The sequence below is a fragment of the Pseudozyma hubeiensis genome (assembly GCF_000403515.1).
Source record: "Pseudozyma hubeiensis SY62 DNA, scaffold: PHS32, whole genome shotgun sequence".
NCBI lineage: Eukaryota > Fungi > Basidiomycota > Ustilaginomycetes > Ustilaginales > Ustilaginaceae > Pseudozyma > Pseudozyma hubeiensis.
In genome coordinates, this window is record NW_012133814.1 from 17,507 (window position 1) to 34,190 (window position 16,684).

General features: G+C 57.3%; 6 protein-coding genes across 6 annotated transcripts; 3 read left to right on the forward strand and 3 right to left on the reverse strand.

Annotated features, from left to right (window-relative positions):
- Nucleotides 1-347: 347 nt before the first annotated feature.
- On the reverse strand, nucleotides 348-1,481 carry PHSY_002989 (hypothetical protein; the record flags this gene model as incomplete). Its single annotated transcript, XM_012333610.1, has 1 exon — nucleotides 348-1,481. One exon carries the CDS (start codon nucleotides 1,479-1,481, stop codon nucleotides 348-350), a length of 1,134 nt encoding a protein of 377 aa, XP_012189000.1.
- A 563-nt stretch (nucleotides 1,482-2,044) lies between these two features.
- On the forward strand, nucleotides 2,045-5,149 carry PHSY_002990 (potential nuclear condensin complex subunit G; the record flags this gene model as incomplete). Its single annotated transcript, XM_012333611.1, has 1 exon — nucleotides 2,045-5,149. The coding sequence occupies one exon, from the start codon at nucleotides 2,045-2,047 to the stop codon at nucleotides 5,147-5,149; it is 3,105 nt and encodes a 1,034-aa protein (XP_012189001.1).
- A 177-nt stretch (nucleotides 5,150-5,326) lies between these two features.
- Nucleotides 5,327-6,247, reverse strand: PHSY_002991 (siroheme synthase; the record flags this gene model as incomplete). The annotated part of the gene is made up of 1 exon (XM_012333612.1): nucleotides 5,327-6,247. One exon carries the CDS (start codon nucleotides 6,245-6,247, stop codon nucleotides 5,327-5,329), a length of 921 nt encoding a protein of 306 aa, XP_012189002.1.
- A 646-nt stretch (nucleotides 6,248-6,893) lies between these two features.
- Nucleotides 6,894-11,525, forward strand: PHSY_002992 (hypothetical protein; the record flags this gene model as incomplete). Its single annotated transcript, XM_012333613.1, has 1 exon — nucleotides 6,894-11,525. The coding sequence occupies one exon, from the start codon at nucleotides 6,894-6,896 to the stop codon at nucleotides 11,523-11,525; it is 4,632 nt and encodes a 1,543-aa protein (XP_012189003.1).
- A 2-nt stretch (nucleotides 11,526-11,527) lies between these two features.
- PHSY_002993 (hypothetical protein) lies at nucleotides 11,528-14,674 on the reverse strand (the record flags this gene model as incomplete). The annotated part of the gene is made up of 1 exon (XM_012333614.1): nucleotides 11,528-14,674. One exon carries the CDS (start codon nucleotides 14,672-14,674, stop codon nucleotides 11,528-11,530), a length of 3,147 nt encoding a protein of 1,048 aa, XP_012189004.1.
- Nucleotides 14,675-15,513: 839 nt separating this feature from the next.
- Nucleotides 15,514-16,563, forward strand: PHSY_002994 (hypothetical protein; the record flags this gene model as incomplete). Its single annotated transcript, XM_012333615.1, has 1 exon — nucleotides 15,514-16,563. The coding sequence occupies one exon, from the start codon at nucleotides 15,514-15,516 to the stop codon at nucleotides 16,561-16,563; it is 1,050 nt and encodes a 349-aa protein (XP_012189005.1).
- Between the last annotated feature and the right edge of the window lie 121 nt (nucleotides 16,564-16,684).

Consider the following 16,684-nt stretch of genomic DNA (forward strand, 5'->3'; position numbering starts at 1 on the left):
TTCGATCTATGCGCTTTCGTCGATAGTCCACTGAGCGGTTCCCGACTGTGTTTGTGCGAATGACTGAGCTTCAACTTCAAAGCAGCCAGACCATAGTTGTGTGTGTATCAGGGCGACTCTGGCGAACCAAAGTTGCTGCACTTCTTGTTCGAGCTTGTCACAACGACCCTTGCCTCACACGGCGTCGCTAGAAGCTCGAAAGTCGATGGAGCCGGACGTCGGTTCGCGGACACAAAGCCTGCGAAGCAAGTTTTGGAGATAGTTGGAGGATGCATTGCATCAATGACTAGAAATACACGGTATGCAAAGGAATAAGGGCAGAGGAACATCTTCTTTCAACATCAAAGTCAGGCGTCGACATCCATGGAAGCCTGAGCTGCTTGTGGCGCTTCGTCCTCGTCGTCGAGACCAGCTGAATTCGCCAACTGGCCTAACAACGCATCCGCTAGGCGTGCAGCTTGGACGCTGCCGATGCGGATAGCCTCGCTGACACGCTTGAACGAGATCTCTTCGGCTCCTTCGGTGCGCACCGAGAGCACCTTGGAAGTTCGTGTTGCCAACACCTGAACTCGCGAACCAACACACGCCTCCTCGTCCACATTTGCATCAAGCAGGTAGCTGTTGGGCAGGATGTTGACGGTGATGCAGAGAGGGAGATCCTGGCGCCCGTCCAGAGTTGCACCGTCTTCGCCGCTATGCTCGAGCTCGAAATCGACTACCTTGGAGTTGGTTCCAGCTCCAGCTCCCTTGCGTGATGGACCGGATGCACTGGACTTGGGCTTCTTCTTGAGCAGGCCCTTGATACCCATCTGGTCGAGATCACCCTGTGCATTGGCGAAGGCGCCCTCCACTGCGTTGCCGGATGCGTCCAAGGTAGCTGGCGCCTCGAAGGCCACACCGCGAGTCACGGGAACGCGCGTATCGTAGAATGCCGAAAAGATGGCAGCGAATGCAGTGTCAAAGAGGTTGCCGCCCGAGAGAGAGTTGACCAAAAGATCGATGTATATTGTCCAGTGCTTGGCGTTGGCTATAATGAGCAGCTGGTGTAGTGGCAAGGGACATGACCGTGGCGAAAAGGTTGAATTGACCATGGAAGAGAGCGCAATGGATAGCGATTCTAGCACCTTGCTGTCGAACGAGTGTACGAGAGACTGTGAATAGTCGACAGAGCACTTGATCCTACCCGTCTTCCTGCTTTCGCTCGCCAGCTCGAGCTCGTCCTGCGTCTGGAATTCGGCCTCCTCGTCCTCATCATCGCTGTCGTCGCCGAAGCTCCGTACCTCGGCTTTGATACCGCAAAAGATTTCGGTCCCTCCGAGGGTAATGCGAGAAGAGCCATTCGCCTGCGCGGCCACACCTGTATCGACGTCGAGGGCGCGGAAAGCCAGCAGATGTCGTCCGTCGGATCGCTGCGGTGGATCCGAGGTGAGCCCTCGAAGGAAGAAGTCGCCCTGAGATCGCGACAGTACTTGCAGCGGCATCGTGATCGCTGTTGCACCCAAGAGGCAATTCTCCTAAGACAAGGATCCAAGCAACAAGGTAGAGCGTAGTAAGTGTGAGCACGAGGAGCGGGAAGATTCCATAAAGCCAATCAAAAATTCAGCGAAGGCCAAACGGATTTCCTGCCAAGTGGAGGCACGTGACCTCACTAGCGGCTCGACACGCTCAGCGGAAAAATCAACTTTTGGCGAAAAGACCAACACGCCATGCACAGACAGACGCAAGCCAGCCAGCCTCTATTGCGTGTGCGTGTTGCTTTCAAAATACGCTCTGTGGAAATGGCCAAACTCATTTTCGCAGAGAGAAGCGCTGGTGCAGCCGGATCGCTTTCGGACGCGTCTCGAAACCAACACAAAGTCTCAGAAAGCGCTGTTTGCTGAGTTCGCTGAGCATGCAATACAGTGCTTGAGTGAGCCTGACAGACTAAGTTGAGTAGCAGAGTCAGCGACACCTCTGCCTTCCATCCTTTACGGTCTCACCATCATCACATCTGCGACGCTACAAATTCGAAGCTCCTGTTCGCGCGCTTCGACCCTTCCCAATCATGCCCGTCGCCGTTGCGTCGAGGTCATCGGCCGCCGGTCGTGCTCCTCGCGAGTCTGTCGAAAAGCCGCGTCGAGAGATCACCGACCCTACTCTCATTGCTCTGCACGCCTCGATCCCCCCTCACTTTCAGCAGGCTCAGCACAGCCCTGCCAACCATCGAAAGAACATCGTATCACTGCACCACATTCACCTCAAAGTGTCCACCATCGTAGAGCCTGCATCGGATGGTCGTGTGAGGCCGATTGGCGAGAAGGCATTCAACGAAGTCTTCATCGGCTGCCTCGATCGTGTTCTGCCCATCAAAAAGGGCGTGGCCAACGCAGACCGCATCTGCAAGTTTGTCGCCGGCTACGTCACATATGCGCAGGAACAGTTCCGGCTTCAGGCTCGCGCCGAGAAGGCTGAATCTAGGAAGGCTGCAGGACTGTCCGAGGACGAGGACGAAGACGAGGAAGAGGAGGACACCACAGCCACTCGATTTACCTCACTGCTGCTCAAGCATCTTCTCAAAGGATCCGTGTCCAAGAACAAGAGTGTGCGACTTCGCTGCTGCGGCTGCATCGCGCTTCTCATCAATGGCCTCGAAGCACTCGACGAGAAGCTCTTCCAGACGCTCAAGTCTTTCATGCTCAATCGTGCAAGGGATAAGGAGTCCGCTGTACGTGTACAGGCGGTCATCGCATTGACCAAGCTCCAGACAACAGACGATGACGACGACGAGGACTCGGAAGAGATCAAAAACGTCCTCGTCGAGACGCTTCGATTCGACCCCAGCGCCGATGTGCGTCGTGCCGCTCTCTTCAATCTCACCCCCAATGAGGATAACATGCCGCTGCTTCTCGAACGCCTGCGCGATATCGATGCCATCAATCGCCGCTGCGTCTATCTCGGAAGCCTTTCGACGCTCTTGAGGGCGCAGAGCAAGGCCCTCGAAGGTGCCGCCTCTTCGCAGGCCGGTCCATCCCGTCTCGGCCTCGACATCGACTCGGCTGGCGAGGTTGTCCGTATCGGTATGGGCGAACGAGAGCCTAGCGTCAAGCGCACTGCGCAGAAGCTCGTCCTTGCTTGGTTCGACGCCTGCGGTGGTGATCTCGTCGTTTTCCTCAATCAATTCGACGTCGTCATGTCCAAGCACATCGAGGCTGCACTTCTGAGCATCTTGGAGAGTCGCCCGAGCCTGGTTGCTCAGGTTTCGTTCGATGCCGACGAGTTCTGGGCCAATCTGTCGCCGTCCACTGCTTTCCTTGCCCGCGTCTTCGTCGACTACTTTAAGCGCACCAAGAACGACCGTCGTCTCGAAGAGTGCCTGCCCGTCGTCACCGCCCTGGCTTTCCGCATCCAGAAGGAGTACGGCGAGCTGGTTCAGCTCATCCAGCAATACAATGCAATCGTCAACAGTGCGCTCGTCCCCGAAGACGAGGCCGAAATTGCGGCCTTCACCATCCGCAACAAGACCTTTGTCGTCTCTCAGCTGCTGGGCATCGGCCTCGCTTCGGACTACGGCGACGAGGCCGGCCGCAACAAGATGTTCGGTCTGGTCCGAGAGATGATCTCTGACATCGAGCTTCCTGAGGATCTCGTGCCCGGATGCCTCGACGTGCTTCTCAAGCTCACCACTCAAAAGGACTTCATGCGCATCATTGTCGAGATCGTGCTGGATCTTGGCGACGAGGATGAGGCTGAGGCGCTCGAATACGACGAGAGCCAAATCGACGACACGATGAGCATCGATGGCACTCCGCTCGCGCGCAAGAAGCCGCGCAAGTCGCTCAAGGTCAAGGAGACTTCGGCACAGGATGCGCTCGTGACCGAGCATCGCTGCCTCACGATCGTGCGAGCTATGTTGGAGCGCGTCGTCGGCGCTCTTCACGAGAACACGGCTTTCCACGGTCTCATCCCGCAGCTGATTGCTCCTGCGGTGCGTTCCAAAGACGCACCGGTACGCGAGCTGGGACTGATGTGCCTTGCGCTTTGCTGCCTGCTCGACAAGAACCTGGCGCTGGAATCATTCCCGCTCTTCATCGATCAGATCCAACGCGCGGAGGGCAAGATCAAGTTGACCGCGGTGCAAGCGGTGTTTGACCTGCTCATCAACCATACCATTCCCTACCTCTGTTCTCGCAATCCGGCAGGAAAGGAGATGGCGAGACGTCAGATCATCTCGTACCTGCTCAGCTTGCTCGAGGACGAGGATCCGACCATCCAGAGCGCAGCCTGCGAGGGTATGGCCAAGCTCATGCTGACCGGCATGGTGGATGATGACGAAGCGCTCAAGAGTCTGGTGCTGATCTACATGTCGCCCGAGACTGTCGACAACCAAGAGCTTCGACAGTGTCTGTCGTACTTCCTTCCCGTCTACTGCGGATCCTCGAGCCGAAACCAGCGTCGTCTGCAAAGGGTGTTTGTTTCGGTGCTGCAGGTGCTCACCGAGGTGTATGAGGAGAAGGACGAGGATCAGGAGATGGTGACGCCTACGCAGGTAGGGTTGCAGCTGCTCGACTGGTCGGATCCGGACAAGGTCATGATGCGTCCCGGTCAGGTGCGCGACGAGACGGTGCACATCGACGTGGCGATCGAGCTGATCAAAGCCATGTACACGATCGAAGACACCAAGGATTGCAAGGATCGCAAAGTCATGTGCCAGCTGCTGGGTAAGCTGTACCTCCCGGAAGAGCTGGAGGATGTCAAGGTGCAGGAGGTGCTGATCTTGCTGACGGGTCTGCACGAGCTCAACGAGATCACGGATACGGTGACCAGGAACGCGCTGGCTAGGTTTGAGGCTGCTTTCGCCAAAGCGTATGCTGCACAGGTGGAGGCGGGGCTGGGTGGGCTGGGAGTCGAAGCGACGCCGGCTTTGGAGGGATTGAAGAGCTTCTTTGGTGCGATTCGGGTGGATGTGGAGGAGGTGATCGATGCGTATGCTCATTCGTCGATCAAGTCGGCGAGCAAGTCGAGTCGCAAATCGACCTCGAAGGGTGCTGCTTCGGCTCGCTCCTCAGAAGCTGCTTCGAGGAAGAAGAGTCGTAAGTCAAGGGATGGCAGCGATGAGGACGACGAGGAGGAAGAGCAGGATGAGGACGAGGATGAAGAGGATGACGAGTAGAGCGCTTGTGTGGGTTTCGACTGCACCTTTTCTTGATCTTTGCGGAACCTTGCCTCAGAATCTTGTGTCATGATCTTTGTTCTGAAGATTTGTGCCGCTAATGCTGCCTGAGCTTGGAGCTTGAACAAGAGACAAAAGCACAGAATGGGTGACATTGCAATATGTAGACCAATACCATCACGAACGCTGCCAGCCTCTTGACAAGAAGACGGCACTTGTCACGGCTGCACCCAACAAGACGCCGGTGAATCCCGTCAAGTATGGGCTCGGATAGCCTACCACGGGGCACGTCCCGAACAAGGCCTTTTTCATCCTGACATCCGACGGCAGGAAGGGCAGACCACCTTTGACCTTCTTGTAACTGGGCACGTAGCCCGACTCCCAACCATCGAGGATCTTGTTCATATCCGGTTCGGTCATTGTACAGATTTCGTCGAGGTTCCACTTTTCGCAGACCTCGATCATCCATCTCATCCTGCGCGCGCCGATCTCTGCGCTGGGTGCACGTTTTCTGAGCATGGCACGAAGTTTTCCGACATTTGTGATGGCTTGACCGACGTTTTTGGGGATGGCGGCTTGGATCTTTTGGCGGGTCTGGGAGGCGATCTTGGGCCCTTGACCGCCGGTGGATACCATGACTTGAAGCGGACCGTTGCGGATCAATGAACCGAAGTAGAAGTCGCATTCGGGAGGTACGTCTGCAACGTTGACGGGGATGCGCCTGGAGCGGCACTCGTAGCAGATCTTTTTTGACAGCTCGATGTCATCGATGGCGGTGAGTACCATGTCGTATTGATCGAGGATCTCGGGAGAGGATTCGTCGTACATGCCATCGACGTAGTTGGCGACCACTTTTTCGGTGTAGATGCGATAACGCATTTCGGAGCAGAGACCGGAAGAGGGACACATGACGTCGAGGATGGCATCTGCATCGAGCACGTTGACGAGTCGACCTGCTGCTACGGGGCCACCACCGACGATGAGTACCTTTTTGCCCTTGAGCTGCCATGCTATCAGCAATCCGCCTCCGGGGCAGATACGAGGGTACTTGTCGGCTTCATTCTGGACGATATTGTTGGACGGATCGCGCGATGCCATCGTTGATTTTGACGACGCAGCGATGTTGCGCTGGTGATCGGTCGATCGAAAGGTCAAGGATTGGTCGAGGAAGGAAAGAACAGCAGAGTGAAATGACATCGAAGGAGCATCCTTATCTTGGCGCGGCAATTGGAAATCTGAGCAGAAGCATGAATCCTCCCTCGGACTTTTTTACGGGCTTTGGCGCACTTGAAACCTGACCTTAGCTGTGCATCCCTGGCTGCAGCTCCACACGTCACGTGATGACCGCTCGTACAAAGCCACGCACCACTTCACACAGTCATCGACGACGATCCCCTGCTCTGGCCATCTCAAAGGACTAGAAAGGACGTACTGCTCAAGAGCGCAAGTACTCGCATGCTGTATGAGAAGACGGTATAGCAAAGGGGAGCAAGAGAGAAATATGACGAGGTGCGGGATGTGACCAAGCGGGAAAAGTGGAGGAAGCTGCAGCGCTCGTGTCGAGAAGAAATCACAAAATCCACATTTGTCGCCGATGCACCGACGCTGCACCAACATCCGTGCCACTTCATCTCTTACTCCCTTCATGTCGTGCATACGGCTGGCTCGCGTCCACAAAGCCTGTTTGTTCATCACCGGCGAAGGTGCATGACAGAGCAAGCCGACCTTCGGAGCACCGGCAGCCATGTCCTCGGCATACGCAAAGCAGAAGCTCAAGCAATCCCGCGATGCTCTGACCCAGAAAGATTGGTCGGCAGCTGCAGAAGCTGCCGCCAGCGTGCTCGAATCAGAAAGCACCAACTACAACGCAAACGTCTTCCTAGGTCTCGCTCTGCTCAACCAGCAAAAGTTTGACCAGTCCGAGGCAGCCTATCTTTCTGCCACACGCGACCATCCGCAACAGTTGCTGGCGTGGCAAGGCCTGCAAAAGTTTTACGATCAACGCAAAAGTTGGGACAAGTTGCGAGATGTGTTGTACACGCTCATGGACCTCTACAACGACGCAGGCGATGCAACAAAGTGTGCCGAAACTTTTCAACGCCTGCTCGCCCTCGAGCGCGAGGAAGGAGGACGCAAACGCGTAATCGACACATTGGAGCTGCTCCTTCCAGACTCGAGGTACTACGCTTGTCTTTCGACACTAGACATCCCAGATCAGACGCAGCCCGAAAAGACGACCACCTTTGATACTCAGATGGCCATTCATGTCAAGAGTCTGGACACGCTACTCGAAATGATCGAATTGTCAGAAAAGTGGGAGGCAGACACAATACAAAAGGAAGCCGACAAGAGGAGGATGCGGCTCGACGGCGCCAACAAGGGAAAGGAGGCACTCACCAACGAGGTACGGCTCGAGTACTACTCCGTATCACGGCTCCCACCCCTCTACGAGCAGGTCTTGTCGCATCCCAAAGCCGAGGACGAGCTTCGAATCGAAGTCGAAGCCAAATTGCTGCGGCACCGGCTCGGTCTGCTCACCTCCTTCCCACCAAAACAGCTTTCCAGCGGTAATGCACCAACAGGCACAGCAGCCATCGACCGTCAGCAGCAAGAACAGCAGCAACAGGCAGAGCAACAGCAGGACGAGTCGAAACGCACTTTGAGAGACGAAATTCTCAAGCTTGCGTCGGGAATGGTCATCATCGGTCTCCCCGACGAGCTGGCTTGGGAGATCGATTTGGAATGGCGTCCGATCTCCTCGCTTGCAGATCTGCGACTAGAGCAGATTCGCAAATTCATCGCTCTTTTCCCACGCTCCGGCCGCACCAAAGCCTTTCGATCGTACCTGCTGCTCATCAAAGACGAGCAGTATCTCCACGAGATCAAGGAGGAGGAGAAGCGCGCCGACGTCGAGATCCAACAACCTCAGTCTCACGACGACCTGCTCAATCTCGCCATCGACGGTCTCGAGGAATGCTCAGACTCTGTTCTTGCCCACCGCATCGCCGCTACCTTCTATCTTCTCGATCGCGACTTTCAGTCTGCCTCGGATGTGGCCAGCTCTGCGCTCCATGTCGTCAGCCGCATCGAAGCTGATAGCGCCGTGGATCTCCAACCGTCTCGGCTCGGCACCTCGAAAACGCTTCTCTCGGCATTGACGCATCTGCATCCACCTCAGCACCACGCTCGCGCTTCTCGCTTGATCGACATCGTCCTGCATACGGACGCCTCCGACGTCGACACGCTGCTGGCCAAGGCTTACATCGAGCAGCGCGCAGATCGTTGGGAGTCCGCGCACTCCCTGTTTGGTCAAGTTCGAAGCATCGTCGCAACGCAAAAGACCGACGACTACAGAATCCGCATCGAGCGCCTACTTTCACTCAGCCAAGATCCAGACCAGGAAGCCTGGATCGAGACCGCTTGGTGCGATGTCAATCTCGGTCATGTGGAACAGGCAAAAAGGGAGATGGAAGCCATCCTTGAGCGAGTGGACCCGGTCTCGTACCAAGGAGCAACAGCCGAGCTACGTGCCAAGCTGTGGTGGCGCCTCGGTCGGTGCCTCTGGTTGATGGACGGCGAATACCGCACCGATCCGTCGCATGCGTTCACCGCCTTCATCACGGCTTTGAAGCGCAACCCGGCATTTGCACCCGCCTACACTTCGCTCGGCTTCTACTACGAGGACGTGTTGCAACCGCCAGACCTCACACGTTCGAGCAAGTGCTTCCAAAAAGCGTTCGAGCTTGATGCTCGCGAGGACGAAGCGGCCAGGAGACTCGCCGTCGGATTCGCCGAGGAGCAAGAATGGGATCTGGTCGAGGTGGTCGCTCGCAGAACTATCGAGGGCGAAGGTGGTGCCGACGCCATCGGAGGTCACACGTCAGCAGCTTTGCACGCTTCACGACGTCATCTCTCCCGCAATTCATGGGCGTGGAAAGCCATCGGAAACGTCGAGATCGCCAAAAAGCGCTTCGAGGATGCCATTCTCGCATTTCAGATTGCTCTGCGTGCAGAACCTGACGATCAGGTCTCGTGGCAGAGGCTCGGTCAGGCTTACGCTTTGGCCGGAAGGCACGTGGCCGCTCTGAAATGCTTTGCAAAGTGCCTCGAGCTGGTCGAGGCCAACGACGATCCTCAAGATGACGGCTGGCAAGCACAATACAGTATCGGCGACGTACATCTCGAGCTCGGCAACTTTTCCACGGCTGTCGAGACGTTCTCGAGTATTCTCGACAAGCATCCCCAGGAGCTTGGCGTCAGGGTGGCACTGAGCAACGCCTTTCTACTCTCTTCTCGACAGGAGCTCGCCACGGGCTACGTCGAGCGAGCCGAGATCTCGGCCAACTGCGCCATCCGGGAAGCGACACATGTTCTTCTTCATCACGACAAACACTTGCGTTCAGCGTGGAAGGTCATCGCAGACGCCGCCTTCCACCTCAGCAAGTTTGGACGCCTTCGTCAACCTGCCTCGTTGCTGACAACAGATGGCGGGGGAGAATTGACTCCGATCTTGAAGCTGGCCAAGGAGCTTGACACTGATGCGAAGCTTCCCTCGATTAGCGTCGTCACGCACGAAAAGCTGAGCTCGTCAGCTGAGAACCTGGAACTTTCGCCTTTCCGCCTGCTCCAGATCAGCGTGTACCTCTACAAGCTGCGCGTAGTCCTCAATGCCTCGGACGACAAGGTCGCAGGCAGTGCTTGGGCCGATCTCGCCACAGCACTTTACTGCGCCTCGCGAGCCATGCTCCTGCCATCCTCACATTCCTTCTTGACCGCGCCCGCATCGACGTCGATCGTCGACTTTGCCGAATCCCAGAGCGCGCAGGCGCGACTGCAAGCGATCGGATCGATCAAGCAGGCCCTACGACACGAACCGGGACAAGAGGCCTACTGGCTGCTCTTGGGCAACCTGACCTTCCACTCGTCCGTCAAGTTGGCGCAGCACTGCTTCGTCCGTGCCATCGAGAACGCGCCCAAGAGTCCGATCGGATGGACCAACCTGGGCCTGCTGTATTTTCACCATGGCGACGTCGAGCTGGCCAATGAGAGTCTCATCAAAGCACAGACTGTCGATCCGGACTACGGCGCCGCTTGGGTCGGGCAAGCTCTGGTTGCGCAGCATTTCGGAGATCATCGTGCTTCGCGCGTGCTCTTTGAACACGCCGTGTCGCTCACCGAGGGCAGTCTCCAGGAGGCCGACTATGGATTCGGTGAAGCGGTGTATGATGCGTTGCGCCGATACGCAGCGATGAATGCTGCCGACTCACGCATCACCGAGGCTACGCTGTCGAGCGCCTCGTTCGCCATGTCTGCCTACCTCTCCCACTCTCCCACCGACGTTGATGCGCTGCATCTCTCCGCGCTGCTGTCGGAACGTCTGGGACAGATGGATCTGGCCATCGAGCGAATTGCAAAAGCAGCTTCGTTGCTGGAGGAGAGGTACGAGGCAACCGAGACGATCGAAGTCGCGCGTCAATACGCAGTCGCCGAATCGAATCTCGGTCGGATCAGACTCGCCACGGGAGACTGTGAGGGTGCAGCTACTGCATTCGAAGCAGCCATCGGACTGCTTGAGGGTGAAGAGGACGACGGAGCAAACGAGGACACCGACAAAAGCGACGGTAAGCTCGACCGTCAACGCATCCTCGACGCCAAGGTGCACAGCCAGCTCGGCCTCTCCCTCTCCCATCACTTCTCCGGCCAACCCCAAGACGCCCTCGCCGTCATCCAAGAGGCCCTCTCCACAGCCTCCACCGACCCCTCGACTTCGCTCGACCTCACCCTCCACTACGCCAAACTCCTCTGGGCCACCTCTCACCTCCCCGCCATCGAAGACATCAAATCCCTCCTCTTCGGCAACATCCAAACCGACCCTCCGCACACCCCCTCCATCCTGGCGCTCGCCGTGCTCGCGCTCACCAGCAAGGACGCAGACCTCCTCGACGCCGCCCGCTCCGAACTCGAGTCGTACCTCTCCACCCCCTCGTCCCACGTCGACAGCATCATCCGCCTGCTCATCGCCATCTCGCCCGCCACCTCGCTCGACCTCATCCACACCACCATCCAATCTACCATCGATCGGCGCGAAAAAGACCCCCTATCCCTGTTCAACCTGCACATCACGTACCTCACCCACGCTCTGCATATCGACCACCCTTTGAGCGAGGAACAGATCTCCCAGGTGCTGGCGTACACCTCCCTGACGCAGGATCTGTACGAGACGTACGCACCCTCGCTGTCAGAAGTCGAGAAGTTGGGCTCCAAGATGCGCTTACTTGTGGATCGCCTCCTGCTCAAGTACAAGGACACTCCTTCACCAGCCAAGGGTGCAGTAGAATTAAGCTTGATAGATACACCATGGATGCTAGCAACCTAGCCTCAGAACGCAAAGACAACACTCCTCCCACAACCTTTCACGAAATCAAACCAATCCACCGTGCAACCCGTGCTGTCCTGTTTGCTCCAGTAGTCTCTGATCACCTGAATGTTGTCCCTGTTCGCGCGCTCCAACCCGCTCGATTCCAGATGGTGGATGCAGAACTGCCGATCCGCTCTCGTCAGCGCCACCGTACAGCACAGGAACCACACGGTGCACATCTCCCAGCTCGCTACGTCGAGCCACATCTGGAACGGGACTGGACCGTTGGTCGCCCCGTCACCAGAGTCTGAGGCTGACGGAGAGGCTGGGTCCGAGGGAGACGGTAAGCCGTAGGTAGCGTTGACGTACGGGTCTGGGTGATTCGCATCTCGCACCTCTCCAAACCCATCCTCCGAAGTCAAACCACCGACATAGTTCGGTGGAGCATTCGCCCTCGACACCGTCGTCGTCACCCCCACAGGTGCCACAGCGGTGAAACTCTGCACCTTGACCATCTTTGCCAGTCGAATGATCTCGTGCAGGATGCTCTGCAGTTCCGGAAACAACGGTCCTCGACGATGCACCGCTTGCAACAGATACAGCCTCGCCGTCTGACGCCAGATCTCTTGCAATGCGAACGCCCTAACGCGCAGCGAAGATGAGGTGTTCGGGTCCGACCACGGCGGGAGGGACATGACTTTGCGTTCGATCTGCCTCGAACGTTCGGCCACTTCCTGTTCGGTCGGTCGCGACGGTTTCGTCCTACCCGGCGTGCTGGGACCCCATACATCTGCCGAGAGGTCCGAGATCGTCTTGAAACACGTCAACATCTCCAACGAGATCAGAGAGACTCTACCGAAGAACGGCTCCGTCTTGCCCGTCGCTGCTTCTCCTCCCGTGACGTCGCTGGCGCGCTTCAGCTTAGCAGGCGGACCGTCGCCTCGCAGTGTAACGTGCGTCCTCTTGCCTCTATCCGACACCGTATCCAACACATCCGTATACACCGCCGTGAGCAGCATGACGCTCACAAAACTTCCCTTCTTCTCCTCCTCGACCGCGTGATCCATATCGATCCCTTCTCTCTGCATCACCCTGCCCAGTTCCTCGGTCAACTGCCTGGCCCTCTCAGCACCTGCAAAACAGAGACAAGCCCAACGCAGGTTGATGATGGCACACAGCTCCTGATCGAGCGTCAACTCCTCCCTGCTGCGCTCAAGCTCGGCTCGAGCAATGTCGAACCACAGCTCGACGGTATGCTCTTCCACCTTTTGACCGTGGAACGCATCGCGACTAGGGTCGTCCATCTCTTGAATGTTGTCTTTGACGGTGGAGAGTTTGCCCGTCAAACTCGGACGATTGGACGCATGTGGTGATCGAGAAGTGGTGGATGCTTGACGCGAGAAGCTGGTGGAGCCGTAGCGATCGGATGCGTGCTTGGACCCTGTCGAGGCAAAGGATCTGTCGCCCGGGCCGTGTCGTGAGATGGTACTGATCTCTTCCTGCGGTTCGTCCTCCGAATCCGCCCAGTCCTCGCCACGCGACGGAGGCATGGATTCGTCGTTGGAATCCTCGGCAACATCGGATCGAATCGAGCGATCGTCGTCCTCGTCATCCTCGTCGTCGTCTCCAGATTCACGAGGGAAGAGGTTCATCATGGTGTTGGACATGCCATCCTGTGGACCCGCCTCGGCTTTCTTCCCGTTCTCGACGGCGTCGATGGCTGTCGTGGTCCAGCTAGGAGGTGCGCCAGTCGTATCGCGTTGCGATTGTCTACCACTGCCAGCACTCTTCTGAGCGCCTTTACGAATGCGCTGGACGAGCTCGTGGTAGGCGAGGCAGACGACCACGACTGACGCTCGACAAGCTTTGTTGGATCGGACTACACTCATGAGGTAGTCGACGGCAGCCTGCCGCTTCTTGTTAGAAAGCAACATGAGCGTAGCATGCCAAAATCGTTCGTAGATAGGGCTGTACTTGCTCAAGAGCGACTCGATCGCGTCCGAATCGAGCAGCTTGCGGTATCGATTGGAAGTGCGTCCCGGGAGAGTTGGTTTGCCGTTGCCGGCTTTGAGATCCTTCGCAGGCAGAGCTGCACTGTCATCAAGGCCGGCTTGCTTCGAGCGCGGGGTGGTGTTCGCTGCGGTGACAGTTTCCACATTTCTCTGAGCGCCCGCTGCTGATGAAGCGGCCGCACCTGACGGCTCTTGCGCGGCTCGAGGTGCAGACTGCGCCTCGGACGGGGATGTTCGCTGTGCTCCCGCACTCGGCGTGTTACTGGCGGTCTGAGGAACGGTGGAAGCTGCTTCGCCACCCACGAGAGGACCGGTAAGGCTCATGAGCTCGCTGACAAAGTCGTCGAGCATGATATTGTCCATGCTTTCGGGATACGCTTGGTTCCACTGACCCGTGCCGGCTGCGACGGGGCCTGCTGTGGATGTGTTGTTGAGCATATTGAAGAGAGCGTTCATGTCGACAGCATTGTTCTGCGCAGGAAGGTTGCCAGCAGCGTTTTGGACAGCAGCAGTGTTGGTTGGATCGGCGCCGCTCGTGGAGGCCGATGCCGGCCAGATGTTGGGTCGATTGTATCGGACGGTTGTCCGATTCATCATGGCAGGATTCTGACTCATCCAAGCTAGCTGGCTCGCAACAGCGGGATTCTGAAGGCCGGGAAAAGCGCCGACGTGTTGAAGCTGTGACTGAGAGAAGGACTGCATGGGGAAGTGGGCAGAACCAGACCAGGCCAGCGACGGATCCAAAGCGGCGGCGTACGCGCCCGTTGGCGTGCCGATCGGAGCGGCTGGGTTGGATGTCGTTGACAGGATATCGGAGTGTTGAGCATGAGCAGTAGAGCTGGGCCCGCGGGCGGCACGAGAGGGAAGCTTGGACGAGCTAGATGGTGTTGCACCTGGCGCTGGATAAGGAGACGGTCGCTGCTGGTGGGCAGATCGTTGGGGTGTGGCGCTCGTGCTTTGCTCGCAGTGTATACCACGGTCTGCACATCTGTTGCAAGACGTGGCACCATTCTGGCGGATGCGAAAGTCTTCATCGCACTTCTTGCGGCGCTGCTTGCAGGTCAAGCAACCGCTCCTAGAACGCACCTCGCCTGGCTTTCTGGTACGTGGGGCGGTAGGCGAGCTCGGACCGGCTGCGTCAATTGCCTGTGCCATGGTGTCGTTGAACTGCGATGCGCAAAGAGCGATCGGCCCGAGACTGGCGACAAAGAAATCTGTCCGAAATGTCGAACGGGCTATCAGGTAGGCGATGCCAATGGAGAGGCTGCGTGCGTGGTCGATTCAGGGACGAAGGGGAGTGGAAGAGAGCAGGGACGAGTCGCCTCGAAGCTGAGCTGCCCAGAAGAAGAAGATGTCGCGTTCTGGTCAGAGCAGGGCGAAGCGAGACCCTTTCATTGCATTAATTAGCGCCGCGGCCTAGCGTGTAGCCTGACGAAGACCCACTTGACCATGATTTGAGCGAGAGTGCAACACACGCCCACTCGCAATCGAGATTGATCAATCAATTGTAAATCGAATCGGCGATGAGATGTGCCCGTTCGATTTAATCTGGAACTTGGGATGCAGCTGCCGCCTGTGCAACAACGTCATCGTTCGGGAAGGACCCTGGCAAGCGCACATGCTGTATCTTTTTCCCACAATACTCAGCGCTTACCGTCCTGATAGGGAAACGCTTCTCGGCTTCCTCCTTTTTCGGAGAAATGTTTCCGGAACGCATGTTCAGTGTGCAACTTACAGTGTAGCTGCGTCGGAGTTGGCAGCAAACCGCAGGATAAGCAAGTTTGCACGTCACAGCCTGTCATCCTTCTTCCCGGTCGGCTACATCGACTAGAGTATTTAGTCGGATACCTCCTCTCCTCCTCCTTTCCAACACACGCTGATCGACATCCGGCGCTGGCGACCACTCTCCATCGGTCCATCTCTACTGAGCGCGACTGCATCCAAGGCTGTACAGGTACCCGGCATCACTGCCTAGAGTATATCCCTGCCGTACCATGGCGACCACATCCACAGCAGGGTCGCGAGACTCTCCGCTTCCACCAATCTCGAAAGATGAGGTCAAAAGTCGTCTTGGCATCAAGGACGGTGCTTCCGCCTCCTCCTCTAGCGCAGCATTGACTCCCACCTTTAGCGTTGGCGACTATGCGCGCTTCTTCGCCTCCGGTGCGCTCTGTGCTACCCTCACGCACGGAGCCATGACGCCGATCGATGTCATCAAGACGCGAATTCAGCTCGAGCCCAAGGGTTCCAAAGAGACCATGCTTTCCATGGGCCGCAAGATCATCTCTTCCGAAGGTCCCGCAGGCCTGCTCACCGGCTTCGGTCCCACCGCCGTCGGCTACCTAATCCAGGGTGGTGCCAAATTCGCCGGATACGAGTTCTTCAAGAAGAAGGGTGTCGACTGGGCTGGCAGCCACGAAGCCGCTCAGCAGTACCGTCAGGTCATCTACCTAGGTGGTGCCTCAGCTGCAGAGGTGATCGCTACCACGCTGCTCACTCCTCTCGAGGCTGCTCGTATCCGTCTCGTCTCTGAGCGAGGCTACGCCAAAGGTCTCGTCTCGGCCATCACTCGCATGGGCGCAGAGGAGGGTCTCGCTGGCTTCTACGCTGGATATGCTCCCATCTTGTGCAAGCAGGTTCCCTACGCTATCGGCCAATTCGTCACCAACGAGTGGGCACACACCGTCGTCGACTCTGCCGTGTCCAAAGAGGAGCAGGCCAAGTACGGCAAGGCAGGCGAAGTCGGTATTCAGCTCGGATGCGGTGTGGTCGCCGGTGTTGCTGCTGCTATCCTCTCTCACCCCGCCGATACTCTGCTCAGCAAGATCAACAAGGGCGGAGGAGGAAAGGGCAGCGCAATGTCCAAGCTTGTTCGTCTCGCAGGCGAGACTGGTCCCGTCGGTATCTGGGCCGGTCTTGGCACGAGGATAGCCATGACCTCGGCGCTCGTCAGTCTACAGTTCGTACTGTACGGACAGATCGGCCAGCTCTTGGGCAAACCACCTGGAATCGAGATCCGCTCAGACAGCGAGAAGCAGCAATGAGGAAGACTCGAACCAGATCATGCTTTATGTGTACATCAGATCATCGTAAATGGCAGTTTCTCTTCCCGGACGATGATACCGAAGGATCACCATGAATACAACGGTAAAGATGCTGAGCCCG